The sequence below is a fragment of the Amblyraja radiata genome, chromosome 4, assembly GCF_010909765.2.
Source record: "Amblyraja radiata isolate CabotCenter1 chromosome 4, sAmbRad1.1.pri, whole genome shotgun sequence".
In the NCBI taxonomy this organism is placed as follows: Eukaryota; Metazoa; Chordata; class Chondrichthyes; order Rajiformes; family Rajidae; genus Amblyraja; species Amblyraja radiata.
The window spans coordinates 63204915-63222457 of NC_045959.1; the positions used below are offsets into that span (position 1 = coordinate 63204915).

Below are 17543 nucleotides of genomic sequence, written 5' to 3' on the forward strand. Positions count from 1 at the left end.
TAGATGTTGCCCTTGTGGCTAAAGGGGTCAGGGGGTATGGAGAGAAGGCAGGTACAGGATACTGAGTTGGATGATCAGCCATGATCATATCGAATGGCGGTGCAGGCTCGAAGGGCCGAATGGCCTACTCCTGCACCTATTTTCTATGTTTCTATGTAATAATGTCAGAGTACGAGGGAGATATGAAAATCTGATTGAATGGTGCCAGAACAACAATCTTGATTTCAACATTAGCAAGACCAAGGAGGTGATTGTTGACTCCAAGAAGGGAAAGCCAGGGATCTATGAACCTGTCTTCATCAATGCGAAAGTGATGAAAAGAGTAAACAGCTTCAAGTTCATGGCTGTGTATATCTCTGAATATCTGCCCTGGACCCAGCACATTGATGCAATCACACAGAAAGCTTATCAATACCTCTACTTCCTTAGAAGATTCAGGAGATTCAGTATGTCAGTAAATACTCTTTCAATTCTACAGGGATACAATAGAGAGTATCTGGTTGTATCAAAGCCCGGTTAAGCAATTTGAATGCCCAGAAACAAAGGAGACTGCAGTGAGTGGTGGACACTGCCCGCCACATCACAGGTACTGACTGCTCCCATCACAAAGGGATCCATAGGGATCAAAAAGCCAGCAAAGACCCACACCATCCTGGCCATGCTCTCATTTTGCTACTGCCATTAAGAAGATGGTATAGGAGCCGGAAATCTGTGACTAACATGTTGAAGAACAGCTTTATCCCAGAAGCTATAAACCTCTTGAACATTGCACATACTAACCTCAGCAACTATGATCCTCTATGGACGGTGGACTTCTATTTTGCACTATAATGATCATTTAATATTACGGTTACTAGTTTATTCTATTTTTGATTATTATGCACTTTTCTGTGTGTTATTACATTAATAGGGCGGGCCTGTTCAGCTGCAGCAAATAAGACTTTCAATGTACGTTGCCAGTACATATGAAAATTAAACATTCTTAACTTGATTTTTATTTATGGTATCTAATTTCAGATGCTCTCCAGATAAACCCTGTCCCATCCATCTGCTCTAAGGCATCATCTAAGTATTGTCTTTTGTAAAATAAGTTATTCAATGCCTTTTGTAAAATAAGTTGTTGTCATTACCTATTATTCTCCAACATCTAGTCCATCCATATAAATCCTTGTTTTAACAAAAAGTCTGCTTTGAATCTTGTCCTGCTTTTACAGTACAGGTGCACAACCTTTTATCCGAAAGCCTTGGGACCAGACACTTTTCGTAATTCGGAATTTGTCGGTCTTCGGAATGGACATTTTTTAGCGTAGATTTTAATTGCTGGCTCAGTGGTAGAGTGCTCGGCTCATATCCGCAAGGTCGCGAGTTTGCGCCTTGATCCCGGCAGTTCCTCGGTCGCGAGTTTGAGTCTTCAATGTAGTTTTTTCTTGCAGAATAAATGTCTGTATGAAATGCAGTGTGTTGAATGAATTCCTGAATTTGTAAATGTGACCGCAGCATTGAATCACCTCTCGCACTCATGTCACCCTAGCGGGGCTACATGCCCTTAGGCGGCCTAAGGCGACATTTTCACACTCTTATATCCGTGTGCAGTAGAGGCGACGTGCGTTTGGCGCCAAACGTGAGCTTTGGTGAGCTTTGGTGAGCAGACGACATCCTGGGAAAAATGTCCGGTTTCTTCCAGGTAGGCGATATACCCTCCCGGGCAATATACCCTCCACTTCTCTTTTATGAAGGGGATTTAGTTCCCCTTTCTTCCAGGACCGACCGGAGGTTCCGCTGTCACCTCTGCGGGCCACTCTCGGTGAACGCTCACTCAACTTTGTCTTGGGATTCCTACTCTCCCGCGCAATGTACCCTCACCTTCTCTTTTATGAATGGGGATTTAGTTCCCCTTTCTTCGAGGACCGACCGGAGGTTCCGCTGTCACCTCTGCGGGCCGCCCTCGGTGAACGTCCTGTCTCCCTGTCCCTGGGATAGTAGGGGGCGATCAAACAGCACAATACCCCCCTCCCTCTCCAACTCCAGAGGAATCCGCTCCCCGATGGGCCGCTACGGCGACAAGTGGCAGTTCGCCCACAGCCCGAGCTGCGCCACCCCAAGAACAAGACGTACCTTGCACACCATCAGCTTCTGCCCATACGGGGAGCGTGTTCCTCTGGAGCTGGAGCGGGGCTGGGCTGGAGTTGCTGATCTGGGATCTCCGTGCTTGCAATGGGCCTGGGGGTCGGTGTCCCGATGAGGGGGCTGTGGGCGAACTGCCACTTGTCGCCGTAGCGGCCCATCGGGGAGCGGCTTCTGGTGGTCCTGACGTCTCCGGCCAGTTTGCAGTTTTCCTCTGGAGTTGGAACGGGGCTGGGCTGCTGCTGGCTGTGGGTCTCTGTGATCTCCGTGCTTGCAGTGGGCCTGGGGGTCGGTGTCCCGTTGGTCCTGACGTCTCCGGTGACTGTGGCACTTACCTGCTGGCATCGCCGATATGAAGACAGTGCAAAGCCCCCGCGGCGGTGCAATGGGCGGGGAGCTGGAGAGGGGAGGGAAGGGGTCACACACATGGCCGGGAAGCAGAGGGGTGTAGGTGGGGTGAAACTGAAGGCAGCGACAATCTGCTGCTGCTGCCTGCCCGCTGAGTTAAAAAGCTCCCACGCAAGACTCACGATACACTGTGTATCGTGCTACCGTGGGAACTTTTTAACTCAGCGGGCAGGCAGCAGCATATTGTCAATTATTAACCCTCCCGCGCAATATACCCTCACCTTCTCTTTTATGAATGGGGATTTAGTTCCCCTTTCTTCGAGGACCGACCGGAGGTTCCGCTGTCACCTCTGCGGGCCGCCCTCGGTGAACGTTTTCAAGGACCTTTCTTCAAGGACCGAAAAAATGTCCGCAATTCGGAGGTTTTCGTTATTTGGATCTTCGGATAAAAGGTTGTGCACCTGTATTGGAATTGTGCATTGTGCAGTTTTGAATTTAACAATTCTAAAAACATATCCCATTGTCAATAGCATTTTATAATATTTTGGTGACCAGTTATTTTTAAATAAAAAAGATTTGTTTACTTCTATCTCCAGATACTTTCATATTGTTGCCTCTATTCAACTCAATATTCGAAGTCCCTCAACTTCTTTCCAAAGCTTGCGGTAGGCAGCATACCTCATAGTTTGCGAAATGCTATTTGATAGAACTTTATTCTATAGACTGCATGGAAACAGGCATTTTGACACAACTCGATCACACTGACCAAGATGCCCCATCCAAGCTAGTCCCATTTGCCAGTGATTGGCCCATATCCCTCTAAATCTTTCCTATCCATGCACCTGTCCAAATGTATTTTGAATGCTGTTATAGTACCTGCCTCAACTGCATCCTCTGACAGCTCATTCCACACACCTAACACTCTCCGAGCAAAAGAGCTGCAACTCAGGTTTGTATTAAAACTTGTCCCTCATCTTAAACCTATATCCACTGGTTCCTGATTACTCTGGGTAAAAGACTGTGCATTCACCCTATCTATTCCCCTCACAATTGCATCCACCTCAACAGGACTACCCCTCAGCCTCCTGCACTCCAATGAATAAAGTCCTAACCTTTGCTCAGTCTGTCTGAACCTACCTGATCTCCCAGTTGCTAAACACTTTAATTCTCCTTCCCATTCCCACATAGACATTTCTGTTCTAGGTCCATTGTCCTCCATTGTCAAAATTGGGCAAAACACAAATTGGAGGAACAGCATCTCATATTTTGCTTGGGTAACTTACAGCCCAGTGGTATGAATATCGATTTTTCTAACTTCAAGTAACCCCTGCATTTCCTCTCTCTCTCCCCCACCCAAGTCGCACGAGCTTCTCATTTCCACCCAACAAACAGCAAACAATGGCCTGTTTCCTTTATCATCATGTGTAAGAAGGAACTGCTGGTTTAAATGAAGATAGACACAAAAAGCTGGAGTAACCCAGCGGGACAGGCAACATCTCTGGAGAGAAGGAATGGGTGACGTTTCCGGTCGAGACCCTTCTTCAGACTGGTTAGGGATAAGGGGAACGAGGGATATAGATAGTGATATGGAGTGATAAAGAACAATGAATGAAAGATATGCAAAAAAGTAACAATGATAAAGGATGGGGGAAGGATAGAGGTAGAGGGTATGCCACGGCTACCTGAAGTGAGAGAAATCAATATTCATACCACTGGGCTGCAACTGCCCAAGTGAAATATGAGATGCTGCTCCTCCAATTTGCGTTTAGCCTCACTCTGATAATGGAGGAGACCGAGGACAGAAAGGTCTGTGTAGGAATGGGGAGGAGAATTAAAGTGCCCAGCAACCGGGAGATCAGGTTGGTTCACGCGGGCTGAGCGAAGGTGTTCCGCGTGAACCATCGCCCAGTCTGCGTTTGGTCTCGCCGATGTACGAGTCCAGATCTTGAATATTGGAAACAGTAGATGAATCTGGAGGTGCAAGTGAACGTGTTCCTAACCTGAAAGGACTGTCGGGGTCTCTGGACAGAATCGAGGGAGGAGGTATAGCGACAGATGTTGTATCTTCTGCCGGTGCAGGGGAAGGTACCTGGGAGGGGGTGATTTGGGTGGGCAGGGATGTTAACCAGGGAGTTGCAGAGGAAACGGTCTCCACGGAAGGCGGAAAGGGTGGAGATGGGAAAATGTGGCTAGTGGTGGGATCCCGTTGGAGGTGACGGGAATTTCGGAGGATTATGTGTAGTATGCGACGGCTGATCAGGGCTCTCACTTAACTTTGTTGCTAGCCGAGCAACTTAGGCAGCTTTTTAGGTTGCCAAATGACTGTTTAGGTGGTCATCTAAGACGGCTTGCATGACGCGTGCGATAATGTGCTCGGACGAAGTGCGTAGTTACCAGTCGGAATTATGCTCAATGAAGCATTCACATATTATTTGTTTCAAATAAAGTCACAAACTAAACATATTCACCAATCAAGACATGATATATACCACAATGCCATGCAGCAAAATTATAAGACAGTATCTCAACTCTTTTTACACGTTGCAATGAATGCAATTTCTATTATTTCTTTCCACTTCCCCCAAAAAATGTGGTTGGATTATTCAGCGTATGATCAACCTCAGTGAGACCAAGCGCAAGCTTGGCGATCGCTTCGCACAACACCTCCACTCAGTTCGCAATAACCAACCTGATCTCCCGGTGGCTCAGCACTTCAACTTCCCCTCCCATTCCAAATCCGACCTTTCTGGCCTGGGCCTCCTCCATGGCCAGAGTGAGGCCCACCGTAAATTGGAGGAGCAGCACCTCATATTTCGCTTGGGCAGTTTACACCCCAGCGGTATGAACATTGACCTTTCCAATTTCAGGTAGTCCCTGCTTTCTCCTCTCCTTCTCAGCCTACTGTCTCGGACTCTTCCTTTCTTCTTCCCGCCCCCCCCCCCCCACCCCTACCCTCACATCAGTCTGAAGAAGGGTCTCGACCCGAAACGTCGCCTATTTCCTTCGCTCCATAGATGCTGCCTCACCCGCTGAGCTTCTCCAGCATTTTTGTCCACCCATTCACACAAGCTCTGTTATTCCACTTTCCTCACCCACTCCCTACACATTAGGGGCAATTTTACAGATACAAGTTAACCTACAAAGCCAATGCGTCTTTGGGATATGGGGGGAAACCCACATGCTCGCAGGGAGAATGTGCAAATTCAACACAGACAGGATCGAACACAAATCTCTGGTGTGTGAGGCAGCAAGTTTACCAGCTGTGCCACTATATTTTGTTTTCCAACACACACAAAGTCATACGTTGATAACTTTGGTTACTAAAAATAAGAAACTATCCATTTTCAGTCTTAAATCTCTAAGTGACGCTATGTCCCCCATTACAGCTACTGTATGTTTTAATTCAGTTCAAGACTATGGGGCAGTAGATTGGCCATAAAGTTGCTGCCTAAAAGTGCCAGAGACCCGGAATTGATCCTGAATATGGGTGCTCTTCCCTTTGATCGCATGGGTTTTCTCCGGGTGCTCTTGTTTCCTTCCACATTCCAAAGGTGTTCAGGAACTTTTTTCAGACCCAACCCAAAACGTAATATTTTCCTTTTGTCCAGAGATTCTGTCTGACCTGTTGAGTTACTCCAGCTTTTTGTGTCTATCTTCAGTTTAAATCTGCAGTTCCTTCCTACACACACAAAACTATATGATAGAACTTTATTAATCCCAGGAGGGAAATTGTGTGTGTGTGTGTGGGTATATATATTACACACACATAAATATACACTGTTTTGTTTTCTTGTTTATAACATTGTTTACAGAGTACTATGTTTACATATTCTGTTGTGCTGCTGCAGGTAAGGATTTCATTGTTCTAACTGGGACGTGAGAGAATAAAACACTCTTGATTTACGTCGCTAATGTGTGGGATAGAACTAGTGTACGGGTGATCGGTGGTCGGCGTGGACTCGGTGGGCCGAAGGGCCTGTTTCCACGCTGTATCTTTAAATTAAACTTAAAACACTAAAACGAGAGTGAGTCTAAAGAAGGGCCTCTACCCTAAACGTCACCCAATTTCTTCTATCCAGAGATGCTGGCTGCTCCATGGAGTTCCCCCGCACATTTAAAGCATGGAATAGTCTTCACCCTACCATAGTTACCCAACCAGGCGCAACTGAATTTAAGGTAACTCTTTTTTCCCCATGAACCCTTTTTTCCTTAAGTCAAGAGAATTTTATTGTCATGTGTCCCAGATAGGACAATGAAATTCTTGCTTGCTGCAGCACAACAGAATATGTAAACATAATACAGAACAGGAGTTAAAAGTTCAGTGTGTCTATATACCATAGACCATATATATACACAATAAATAAACAGATAAAGTGCAATAGACTGTCATTTTGGAGTTTGGAGTTTGGTGGTGGAACCTTTTAAATTCCATTTGGAATATTTTTGGAGGAACTCTTGCTCCCTGAAGCAAGTTACTCCAGGGAGTTACTCCAGCTCCAGGGAGTGATTCTGCGCTAGTTTTCAGCGGTCGCGGCGAGGCGGCGACCGGACAGTAATGGCGGCCAGATCTCTCACAATGCAAAGGGAGGGAGAAAGTGCTCGGCGCCGACCAGTTTCCGTGGCAGTGCACATGTGCAGGGCAGGCGATGATGTGCTGGCCGTGGTTGTGCGCATGTGCATGGGGAGGATGTGCAGGCCGTGGCAGTGCGCATGTGCAAGGCGGCCGGCCGTGCCGGCGGATGAGGAGCGACCGGAGACCTGGCCAGAGATCATATAGCGGAGCCCGGCAGCAGGGACACGGATGGCGGGTGGAGATGGAGAGTGACAGAGAGAGATAGAGAGGGAGGCCCGCTCAGAGTTGAACGGTAGGTGTCCCGGGTGCTTGCCAAGCCAGGCAAAATGGCACGGCTTTTAGGTTGCCCGGCGGGACTTTAGGTTGCCATTGGCACCCTGGGCAACCGTTAATTTCGAGCCCTGCTGATGGGGTGGAAGGCAAGGACTGGGGGACTCTGCAATAGATACATATTGATTTCTCTCACTTCAGGTAGCCCCGACATTCCCTCTCTCTCTATCCCTCCCCCACCCAAGTTGCAGTAGCTTCTCATTTTCACCCTACAAACAGCTTACAACGGCCTGCTTCCTTTATCACTTTTTTTGCATATCTTTCATTCATTGGTCTTTATCTCCTCCGAAACGTTGCCTATTTCCTTCGATCCTCCTAAATCTTCTCTGCACTTTTGTCTGCTTAATGACATCCTTCCTATAGCAAGGTGACCAAAACTGAATACTCCAAATGTGGCCTCACCAATGCCTTGTACAATAGTAATGTGTAGGAAGGAATTGCAGATCCTGGTTTACACCAGAGATAGTCACAAAATGCTGAAGTAACTCAGCAGGACAGGCAGCATTTCTGGATAGGAATGGGTGACGTTTCGGGTCAATACCCTTCTTCAGTCTGTCAGGGGAGAGGGAAATTAGAGATATGGAGGGTAAGGTGTGAAAAACGAGAGAACAAAGGGGACGAATATCAAGTAAAATGTAGAATAGATCATTGTTGGCGAGGGGAAGGTGACAACAAGGCATACAATGTAAAAGTTAATCAGGTGGACAGTCAGACTGGTTGGAGAATTATGATTGGGGAGGGATGGAGAGAGGGAGAAAGTAAGAGTTACTTGGAGTTAGAGAAGTCAATATTCATACCATTGGGTTGTAAGCTGCCCAAGCAAAATATGAGGTGCTATTCCTTCAATTTTCGTTGAGCCTCACTCTGACAGTGGAGGAGGCCCAGGACAGAAAGGTCAGAATGGGAGGGGGAGTTAAAGTGTTTAGTAATCAGGAGATCATGTAGACCTTGGCAGACTGAGCGGAGGTTTTCAGCAAAACGATCGCCGACCCTGCACTTGGTCTTGCCGATATATAGGAGCCCACACCTTGAACGGATACAGTAGATGAGGTTGGAGGAGGTGTAAGTGAACGTCTGCCTCACCTGAAAGGACTGTCGGGGTCCTTGGATGGAGCAGAGGAAGGAGGGATAGGGACAGGTGTTGCATCTCCTGCGGTTGCAGGGGAAAGTCCCTGGAGAGGGAGTGGTTTGGGTGGTAAGGGATACCTGGGGAGGGGGTGATTTGGGTGGCAAGAGATATAATAGAAACATTTTTTTTTTTTAAATCTACATTGTTTTTAATAGATTTTGGCTACATGGCAACAAAAAAATGCTGAAGCTTCAGTTCACACTTCAGCTAAGGTTTATTCTAACCTTCCAGAGAAGTTTCAAGGAATAATCTGGATCATTTTTTTCTGTGTAATACTGCAGAAATGTGGCATAAGAGAAACGTCTTTCAAATGATATTTTAAACAACCTCGAGCTTACTAAAACAATCATGCACATTGATGAATAAATTAGTTTTCTGAATCGTCTGTCTTGATATCCAACCATGGACCATATAACCCCAGATGTATGTACAATTAAAAAAACAAAACATATTCAACAAACACGGATCCGACTGGGTCCAGTTATAAATGACAAAGGATTAAACAACATTCGTGGCATATTGAAACTGACACCGTGTCTCAGGTCGGTGGTAACGGTGGCTATCTATTCCCGTCCCATCGCAGGCCCGGCAGCCCCCTTTAACTACCCCCGGTACAGTAATCCCCATCTCCACGCAGCATCGACAATAAAAGAGAGCGAGAGGAGCAGCCACGGTCGCTTACGCTGAACTTCTGCCGCGCCTCGTTAAACTGGAACACGCCGGGAGACATCTTGAGCCGAAACGCCGCGCGCTGCTCCCTGGGACAAAGACTGGCGGCGCCGGAGCGCCCCCTCTCTGCACTGTACACGTAGTGCAAGATTACACAGATTTGTTCCACAGACCCCCAACACTCATCAAAAGCAGCCTGGATTTCAGACCTCCACATCGCAAGAGTAATGAGTCAAGATTGTTTTATTGTCATGTGTCCCGAAACGGAACAATGACATTCTTACTTGCAGCAGCACAACAGATATGTAGATATGGTAGATAGACACAAAATGCTGGAGTAACTCAGCAGGACAGGCAGCATCTCTGGAGAGAAGGAACATGGTACTCAGACTTCAATATGAGACAAATACCATGCTAATACCAAGATATAAAAACATGAAATTGCAGATATGTTCATGTTATCAGAGCAGAATTAGGCCATTCAGCCTACCAAGTCTACTCCGTCATTCAATCATGGCTGATCTATCTTTCCCTCTCAACCTCATTCTCCTGCTTTCTCCCTATAATAACCTCTGACACCCGTATTAATCAACTCATACCACAGACGCTGGTTTACAAAAAAAGACACAATGTGCTGGAGTAACTCAGCAGGTCAGGTAAACATCTCTGGAGAATATGGACAGGTGACGTTTTGAGTCTAGGACTGTCAGTCTGTCTGACTGAATCAGTCAGAAGAAGAGTCCCAACCCAACACTTCACTACATGTTCTCCAGGCATACTGCTTGACCTGCTGAGTTACTCTAGCACTTTCTGCCTTTTTTATATACTAAAATTGAGCACAAGACAGAAAGTGCTAGAGTAACTCAGCAGGTCAAGCAGTATGCCTGGAGAACATGTAGTGAAGTGTTGGGTTGGGACCCTTCTTCTGACTGATTCAGTCAGACAGACTGACAGTCCCGGACTCAAAACGTCACCTGTCCATATTGAATATGTCACAGCGGTGACTGGGTTTGCACGCAATCACTGCCTACTAGATGAAACCTGGTAGCATAAGTGGCAACAATGCATTACATCCAGATGGCATGAATGTCTTCTATGTATGCTTTGAAAGGGCAAAAAAATGACACAACCGATCTGAAACATCACCCGTCATTCCCCTCACAGATGCTGGCTTGTCCTCTGAACTCCTTCAGTACTTTGAGTACTTTGAGTACCTCCTCCATTGCCAGAGTGAGCCACAGCGGAAATTGGAGGAACAGCACCTCATATTCCGTCTGGGGTCCTTGCGTCCTTATGGCATTAACATTGAATTCTCCCAATTTGGCTAGCCCGTGCTGTCTCCTCCCCTTCCTTAACCCTCTAGCTGTCTCCTCCCACCCTCCCATCCGCCCGCCCTCGGGCTCCTCCTCCTCCTCCCCTTTTCCTTCTTTCTTTCCCCACCCCCCATCAGTCTGAAGAAGGGTTTCGGCCCGAAACGTCGCCTATTTCCTTCGCTCCATAGATGCTGCTGCACCCGCTGAGTTTCCCCAGCAATTGTGTGTTCCTTCAGTACTTTGTTTTTGTTCAAGATTCCGGCATCTGCAGTTTCCTGTCAGAGAGTCAGAGTAATACAGCATGGAAATAGCCCCTCAGCACAACTCACGCATCAGCTCAATCCACTTTGTCTCCACTTCCCCATAGTTGGTACATTAAACTGAGTGAAGTCCCATCTGGAACCACATAGAGCCCCTTTCAGCACACGCTATTTAGTGCAAACCAGCATCGTGCTGTTCTCGTGTATTTTTTTGCCAATTTCATGATGTTTTTTCTGCCAATTCTTTATCCAATGTATTATATTCTGCATATATTTAGCTCACCAAAAAAGGGTGAGTTTCAAATATTGGTCTGTTAAGTATAGTCTTGAAATAAGAAAGTACTCTGCAATCTTAGTAGATCCTAGTTCTTAGAACAAATGGATCTAAATTTCAAAAAGCTTATTTAGAGTGATTAAGTTATTGATATTTTATGTTCTGTCAGGATAATGGTTTTTAACAGAGTGAGTGTGAATGAGAGAGAAAAAGGAGCAGATGGCTGAGTGCATGCGTCTAACTTTTACTTTGCCGTAACATTAGAATATCATTAAGCTGTGAAGTGTACAGGACAGTGTCAAGTTTCCACTGTTATTAGTCAATTGTCCACGAAATGCACTAAAAATTAAGTGAGCATGTGTAGTCACAAATGTTAAATCTTCCACAAACCATTCCATGCAGGCAGAATAACAGAATACCATTGCTTTTTCTTGTTTGATTTCAAAAAATCCATGACACAATAAGATAGATAAATAGACAACAATGCTGGAGAAACTCAGCGGGTGAGGCAGCATCTATGGAGCGAAGGAAATAGGCAACGTTTCGGCCCGAACCGTTGCCTTTTTCCTTCGCTCCATAGATGCTGCCTCACCTGCTGAGTTTCTCCAGTATTTTCGTCTACCTTCGATTTTCCAGCATCTGCAGTTTCTTCTTAAACAAGATTGATAAATAGATGGTTTTAACATAGAAACATAGAAAATAGGTGCAGGAGGAGGCCATTCGGCCCTTTGAGCCAGCACCGCCATTCATTGTGATCATGGCTGACATGATCAGCCCCTATCAATAACCCGTGCCTGCCTTCTCCCCATATCCCTTGACTCCACTAGCCCCTAGAGCTCTATCTAACTCTCTCTTAAATCCATCCAGTGACTTGACGTCCACTGCCCTCTGTGGCAGGGAATTCCATAAATTCACAACTCTCTGGGTGAAAACGTTTTTTCTCACCTCAGTCTTAAATGACCTTCCCTTTATTCTAAGACTGTGGCCCCTGGTTCTGGACTTGCCCCACATTGGGAACATTTTTTCTAATTTTTGCAACATTTACTAATAATCTCGTAAATGCAAGCATTTCTGTAAATAATAGATGTGTTTCTTTAATGTAAGTAGTAATTAAAGTAATCAATCTGAGGAAGGGTCTTGACCCAAAACATCACCTATTCTTTTTCTCCCGAGATGCTGTCTGACTCGCTGAGTTACTCCAGCTTTTTGTGTCTATCTTAAGCATTTTTAATGGATGCCTCTAGTTTTCCATCTGTTATTTGATTCAAAATCACGACAAGTAACTTCATAAAACAACACTGTAACATGAACTAATTTTACTCGGTGTACCAGATTCTTTGCAAATTAACATTTTACAAATATAGATTTTTACAATAAATCAACTGGTGTTTGGTTGCCCAAGAAAACAGAAAGAAAAAATGCATTTATTCTCATCTTGACTTCTCCCAAAATGTTATATGACCACTCAGGTAATCTTGTTGTGTAGTCATGAAAAAACAACGCGCTAACAGTAAGATTTTTATATATTCCGGTAGAGATTTTTTCCGTGCAGTCAAAAATCGCCTTATCTCAAAATTTCATGCTTTATTTTTGGAGTTTTTAATGAAAATGTACAAAAATCTCAAAAAACTTGGAAAAAAACAACTGTCGCTTATTCCCTGTGCTTAGAACTCTCTCGCAACATTGTTGCTATCCAAATACATGAGTCCTACTAGTCCTAGCAAGTACAAATGCATTTTTTTTAAAGTCACAGTACACTGAATTCTGTGAGCTAGCAAGTGCAATTGCATTTTTTTAAAGTTTAAAAATGAGGTAGGGTGAATAAGGCGAAATGAGCAGCCCCTGCGCAGTTGTCGGCTCTGGGAGAGTGGTTGAATATTGCGTTAGGGGAACGGGTTGTGTTGGAGAAATGGGTGAGTGGTGGAATATTGCCTTGGGGAACGAGTTGCGTTGGGGGACCAGGCCTCCCGTGGGGGCTATGGGTGAGTGGTGGAATATTGCGATGGGGAACGGGTTGCCTTGGATGACCAGGCCTCCTGTGTGACAGGGACCACTTGGTCTAGTACATAACTAAAACTCTGATCTTGTTATCTTCTGGTTTGGCGGTCTTCCTATTTGCGCAAAAACGGTTTGTGATAGTGCTACGATTTTTCGCTATTTCACTCATCGTTCTCCTATGCTGCGAGTGTACCAAGTTCTGTTCCGATCGGTTGAATGTCGTAAGACTTAGCGAGGTTTAAAAATCTTAAAAACCACGCGTGCGGAGATCGATCTCTTCTCCTGCCAGTCAGAGCCGCGTGGATTAGTCTCTTCCCCTGTCATTCCCCGAGACGGTCTGCCCCTTCCTGCGCCATCGCGTCTTTACTGCAGCTGAGGATGGCCGGTGGAGGTTTCCAACAGGACTTTCGGAGGGACCCGAAGCCCCCAGCAGCCCAGCCCTGCCCCAAGCAGCAGCCCAGCGTCGGAGATCCGCCCCAGCCCAGCCCAGCGTGGGACACCCAGCCCAGCCTGGGAGACCCAGCCCAGAGTCGGATACCCAGCCCAGAGTCGGATACCCAGCCCAGAGTCGGACACCCAGCCCAGAGTCGGACACCCAGCCCAGAGTCGGACACCCAGCCCAGAGTCGGAGACCCAGCCCAGAGTCGGAGACCCAGCCCAGCGTCGGAGACCCAGCCCAGCCCGGAGATGTCGCGAAACGGAAAACGGAGACTCTGATCCCGGCGGAGGTGAACGACCAGCGACCTCTATGAGTCCACATTGCACCGCCAATTCCAGCCACTACCCCTCTGGTCCCCCTCACTGGCCCCTCCCCCGTGATTCCCCCCTCTCCCGCAAGGCTCTTCCCCCGTATTTTCTCCGAGCTCACTCCCCCCTGCCCACACACCCCTCTCCCCAACAACTCCCCCCCCCTGCCCACACACACCCCTCCCCCACACCCACCCTCCCCCACACCACCCCGCCACAACCCCCTCCCCCACACCACCCTCTCCCCCCTTCCTACACCTCCCCGTCCACACACACCCCTCCTCCCCTCCCAGCCCACACTCCCCTGCCACACATCCCACTTCCCTTCCCCCCCCCACACATGAAGAGGAGGGGGAGGGAGTGCTCGGGGATGAGAGGAAATGAGCCGAGCCTGCGCAGTTAGGGACTATGGGTGTGTGGTGGAATATTGCGTTGGGGAATGGGTTGCGTTGGGGGACCAGGGCTCCCGTGTGACTGGGTTAAATTTTATTTAACCTTTATTTAACCAGGAGAAATCTCATTGAGATTAAAAATCTCTTTTACAAGAGAGTCCTGGCCACGACAGGCAGCAGCACAGTTCCACAGTTACAGACAATAATTTAAAAACAACAGAGAACATATAAATAGAGTCACAGTCAGAACATCATCAAACAAAGCTTGTACTGTTGAATGTTACATAACTCACTAATATGAAATACATTAAAGGAACACATCTATTTACAATGCATTTAAACTGAAACACAGTCCAATGTTGCAGGGTTAATCACATAATCATCTCATCAACTTTTTGGTTGCATTTAACGGCTCATATCAAACAAACCATTAACTCATTTTCCAATACCACCCTGATTCTCAATTGAACATTCAAGCAACTAACACTCTCTGCATTACATTAATAGCACACATTATATTTTTCATTAGAAAGATCACATATGTCATGCAATTTAACATGAATCTGTAAGACTGTAAAAAAAATATTTTAAACTGCAGCTGCTGGAAACCTGAAATCCTGCACCCAGACCTACTGTATGTTTTCAACGTTTTCTGTCTTCATAACCTGTAAGTCTTGTTATATTTGAGAACTGAATAAAATATTTCTAAGCAGTTCCTTAATAATCTGAGAACCTCACAAAAATGCGGGTGCTTCCAAAGCACAACCGGCACACCTGTTCTGATCAAATCTCCGACAGCGGTGCCAGTCTGAAGAAGAGTCCCAACCCAAAATGCTGTCATGCTGAAGAAAGGTCCTGACCTGAAAAGTTGCCTGTCCATTCCCACCACAGATGCTACCTGACCTGTGAAGATACTCCAGCACTTTGTGTTTTACTCAAGATTCCAACATCTGCAGTAGTTCCAAATAATGTCATTTGTTGGATGTTGCCAGATCACTATTCATACCAAGGTGCTAAATTGGACTTCCATACATGGACTCTCCTTTTGTTTCAAGCCCTTCACTCATGCTTCCATATTCTCCTGATCATGGGTTCCTGTCTTCCTCCCAGAATAATCACCCGAAGCTGTCCTATCATCTGCAGGCTCCACTTAATCAGGAAGTTCTACCCATTCCCATGTTTGTTTTGTCCCTTCCTTGGATGCAGTACATGCAGCTGCATATTCAACTAGGTTTGTAGTAGTTTCCATACACCCAGCTTTTTCCCTTCTCTGCACTTTTTAATATTTCCATTCAATTCAATTATTGTATTTTTAAAATAGTTTTTCAGCATTTATATTGAACTTCACCAGCAGCTTCCAACCCAATCAATGTTTCGCTTTTGTTTGGAAGGTTATCAGGTATTATGTACAGGTAGATAAGAGTTCTTGACATCATGTTTAGCACAGACATTCTGGGCCAAAGGGCTTGTTCTTGTGCTGTACTGTTAGGAGAGTAAATAAACAGGAAGTGCAGTTGCAGAATAATGTGGAGATATTTTGGGAGTAACAAGTAAATGTGGGTAGGCAGAATGATCTTGGTTTGTCCGTACATAAAGGACAGACTGTTTACACAGAAATACAGCAAGCAATTAGTAAAACAGACTGTATATTGATCTTCATTGCAAGAGGGTTGGTCCGAGAAAGATGATTCACTACTTTTTTACAGGCTTAATTGAGATGACAGCTGAAGGATTAATTTTAGTATTGAACTTCATATTATAGGAAGGATATCCTTAATGATAATACTCACTGGAGTTTGACAAAAAATGAAAGGTGACCTTAATGAAACTCATAATGTTCCCAATGGGATTCACAGGATAGACCCTGGCACGCTGTTTTCTTTGTGTAGGAAAGTACTGCAAATGCTGGTTTACACAGAAGATAGACACAAAAAGCTGGAGTAACCCACTGAGGCAGGCAACATCTCTGGAGAAAAGGAATAGGTGACATTTCAGGTCTAAACCTTTCGTCAGAATGAGTCAGTGGGGAAGGAAACTAGATCTATGAGAACAAATGAGAGCTGGCACCTATGACCAAGAAATAGTGGAGCCCACAATGGCCCATTGCTAGCTGCGGAAGAGGTGATAACAAAGAGATACATGGATCCGAACAGTGGACTTGTCAGGTCCACTAGGGTATTGGAGGGGCGGAGAGAAATGGGATGCAGGGGTTACTTCAAATTAGAGAAATAATATATTTCTCAGACTGATTGTAGAATTGAGTTTAGTTTATTGTCACGCATATCAAGGTACAGTGAAAAGCTTTTGTTCCGTGCTAACCAGAGCGGAAAGACAATATATGATGACAACCGAGCTGTCCACAGTGTACAGTTACATGATAAAGAAAATAACATGAATAATGATTGGTGCAAGAAGTAGTGAGAAGAGTGTGGGATAAACTTTTTATATAACTATCATATTATACATAAGCACAATCATAGATAAATATTAAGTGTAACGATGGAAGTGTGGAAATAGCCCCCTCGCCCTGTCTATTTATCCTTCCTCCCCCTTCCTAGTTCTCCGACCAGTCTGACTGTCCCTCTGATTAAATTTTATCTCTGTATTATGTTTCGTTGTTACTTTCTCCTAGCTATCCATGATCTATTCTACGTCCCTTAATCCCCATCCCCTTTGATGTTTGGTGTTCACACCTTACCCTTCCTTATCTCCCTCTCCCCTGACTCTCAGACTGAAGGGTCTCGACCAGAAACATCACCCATTCCTTCTCTCTACAGATGCTGCCTGACCCGCCAAGTTACTCTAGCATTCTGTGTCCACAGTATCTGTCTATTTATAGCGTCTAACTGCTGACAACTTACGGGCGAGGCCCTCAACTGGACGGCGATAACGTAATGTGACGTCATCGGGATGGAGGCGGGGCGAGAGAGAGGACACGCCCACCGTCACAGAGAAGGGATCGGGGCCCCGATCCGTGACGTCATCGCTAGTTTGACGTCGATGCGATAGGGGCGTGGCTGAAGAGAGCGTGGACACGCCCGCCGTCAAAGAGAGAATCTGGGCAGCCCGCCGTGCGCGTGCTCGTGCTCCGACCATGGCTCGCTTGACGTTAATGCGATAGGGGCGGGACGACAGAGAGAGAGGGAGGGAGAGGACACGCGTCATATCGAGTCCGGTGAGCTCGCCGTGCCCCAAACCTTAGACGTCATCTCTGGTCTGACGTCGATGCGATAGGGGGCGGGGCAAGGTGGGAGTGAATGAGAGAAAGAAAGAAGGGACACACCCACCGTCATAGAGTAAGTGAGTGAGAGAGAAGCTGGCGACCCCTCCCCCCGCAGCCCAGAGCTTGCGGCCGGACCGCGACCTTGACTGACAGGTAGGTAGGT

At 46.2% G+C, this 17543-nt stretch overlaps 2 protein-coding genes across 8 annotated transcripts in view; one reads left to right on the forward strand and one right to left on the reverse strand.

Moving 5' to 3' along the window:
* Positions 1–9271, reverse strand: part of thoc1 (THO complex 1) — a 62136-nt gene extending 52865 nt beyond the window's left edge. For all 4 annotated transcript variants that reach the window (XM_033019637.1, XM_033019636.1, XM_033019639.1 and 1 more), the window contains exon 1: positions 9187–9271. In XM_033019637.1, coding sequence (XP_032875528.1) covers positions 9187–9234 — 48 coding nt within the window. In that variant the 5' untranslated portion in view covers positions 9235–9271. The remainder of the gene's footprint in view (positions 1–9186) is intronic.
* Positions 9272–17311: 8040 nt separating this feature from the next.
* Positions 17312–17543, forward strand: part of trappc9 (trafficking protein particle complex subunit 9) — a 575858-nt gene continuing 575626 nt past the window's right edge. The window contains exon 1 of one of the 4 annotated variants that reach the window (XM_033019648.1): positions 17312–17332. The gene's annotated coding sequence lies outside the window, so the exon portion shown is untranslated. Of the gene's footprint in view, positions 17333–17363; positions 17538–17543 lie in introns of those variants that run through there. The other 3 variants (XM_033019645.1, XM_033019642.1, XM_033019641.1) reach the window with 3 other exon arrangements.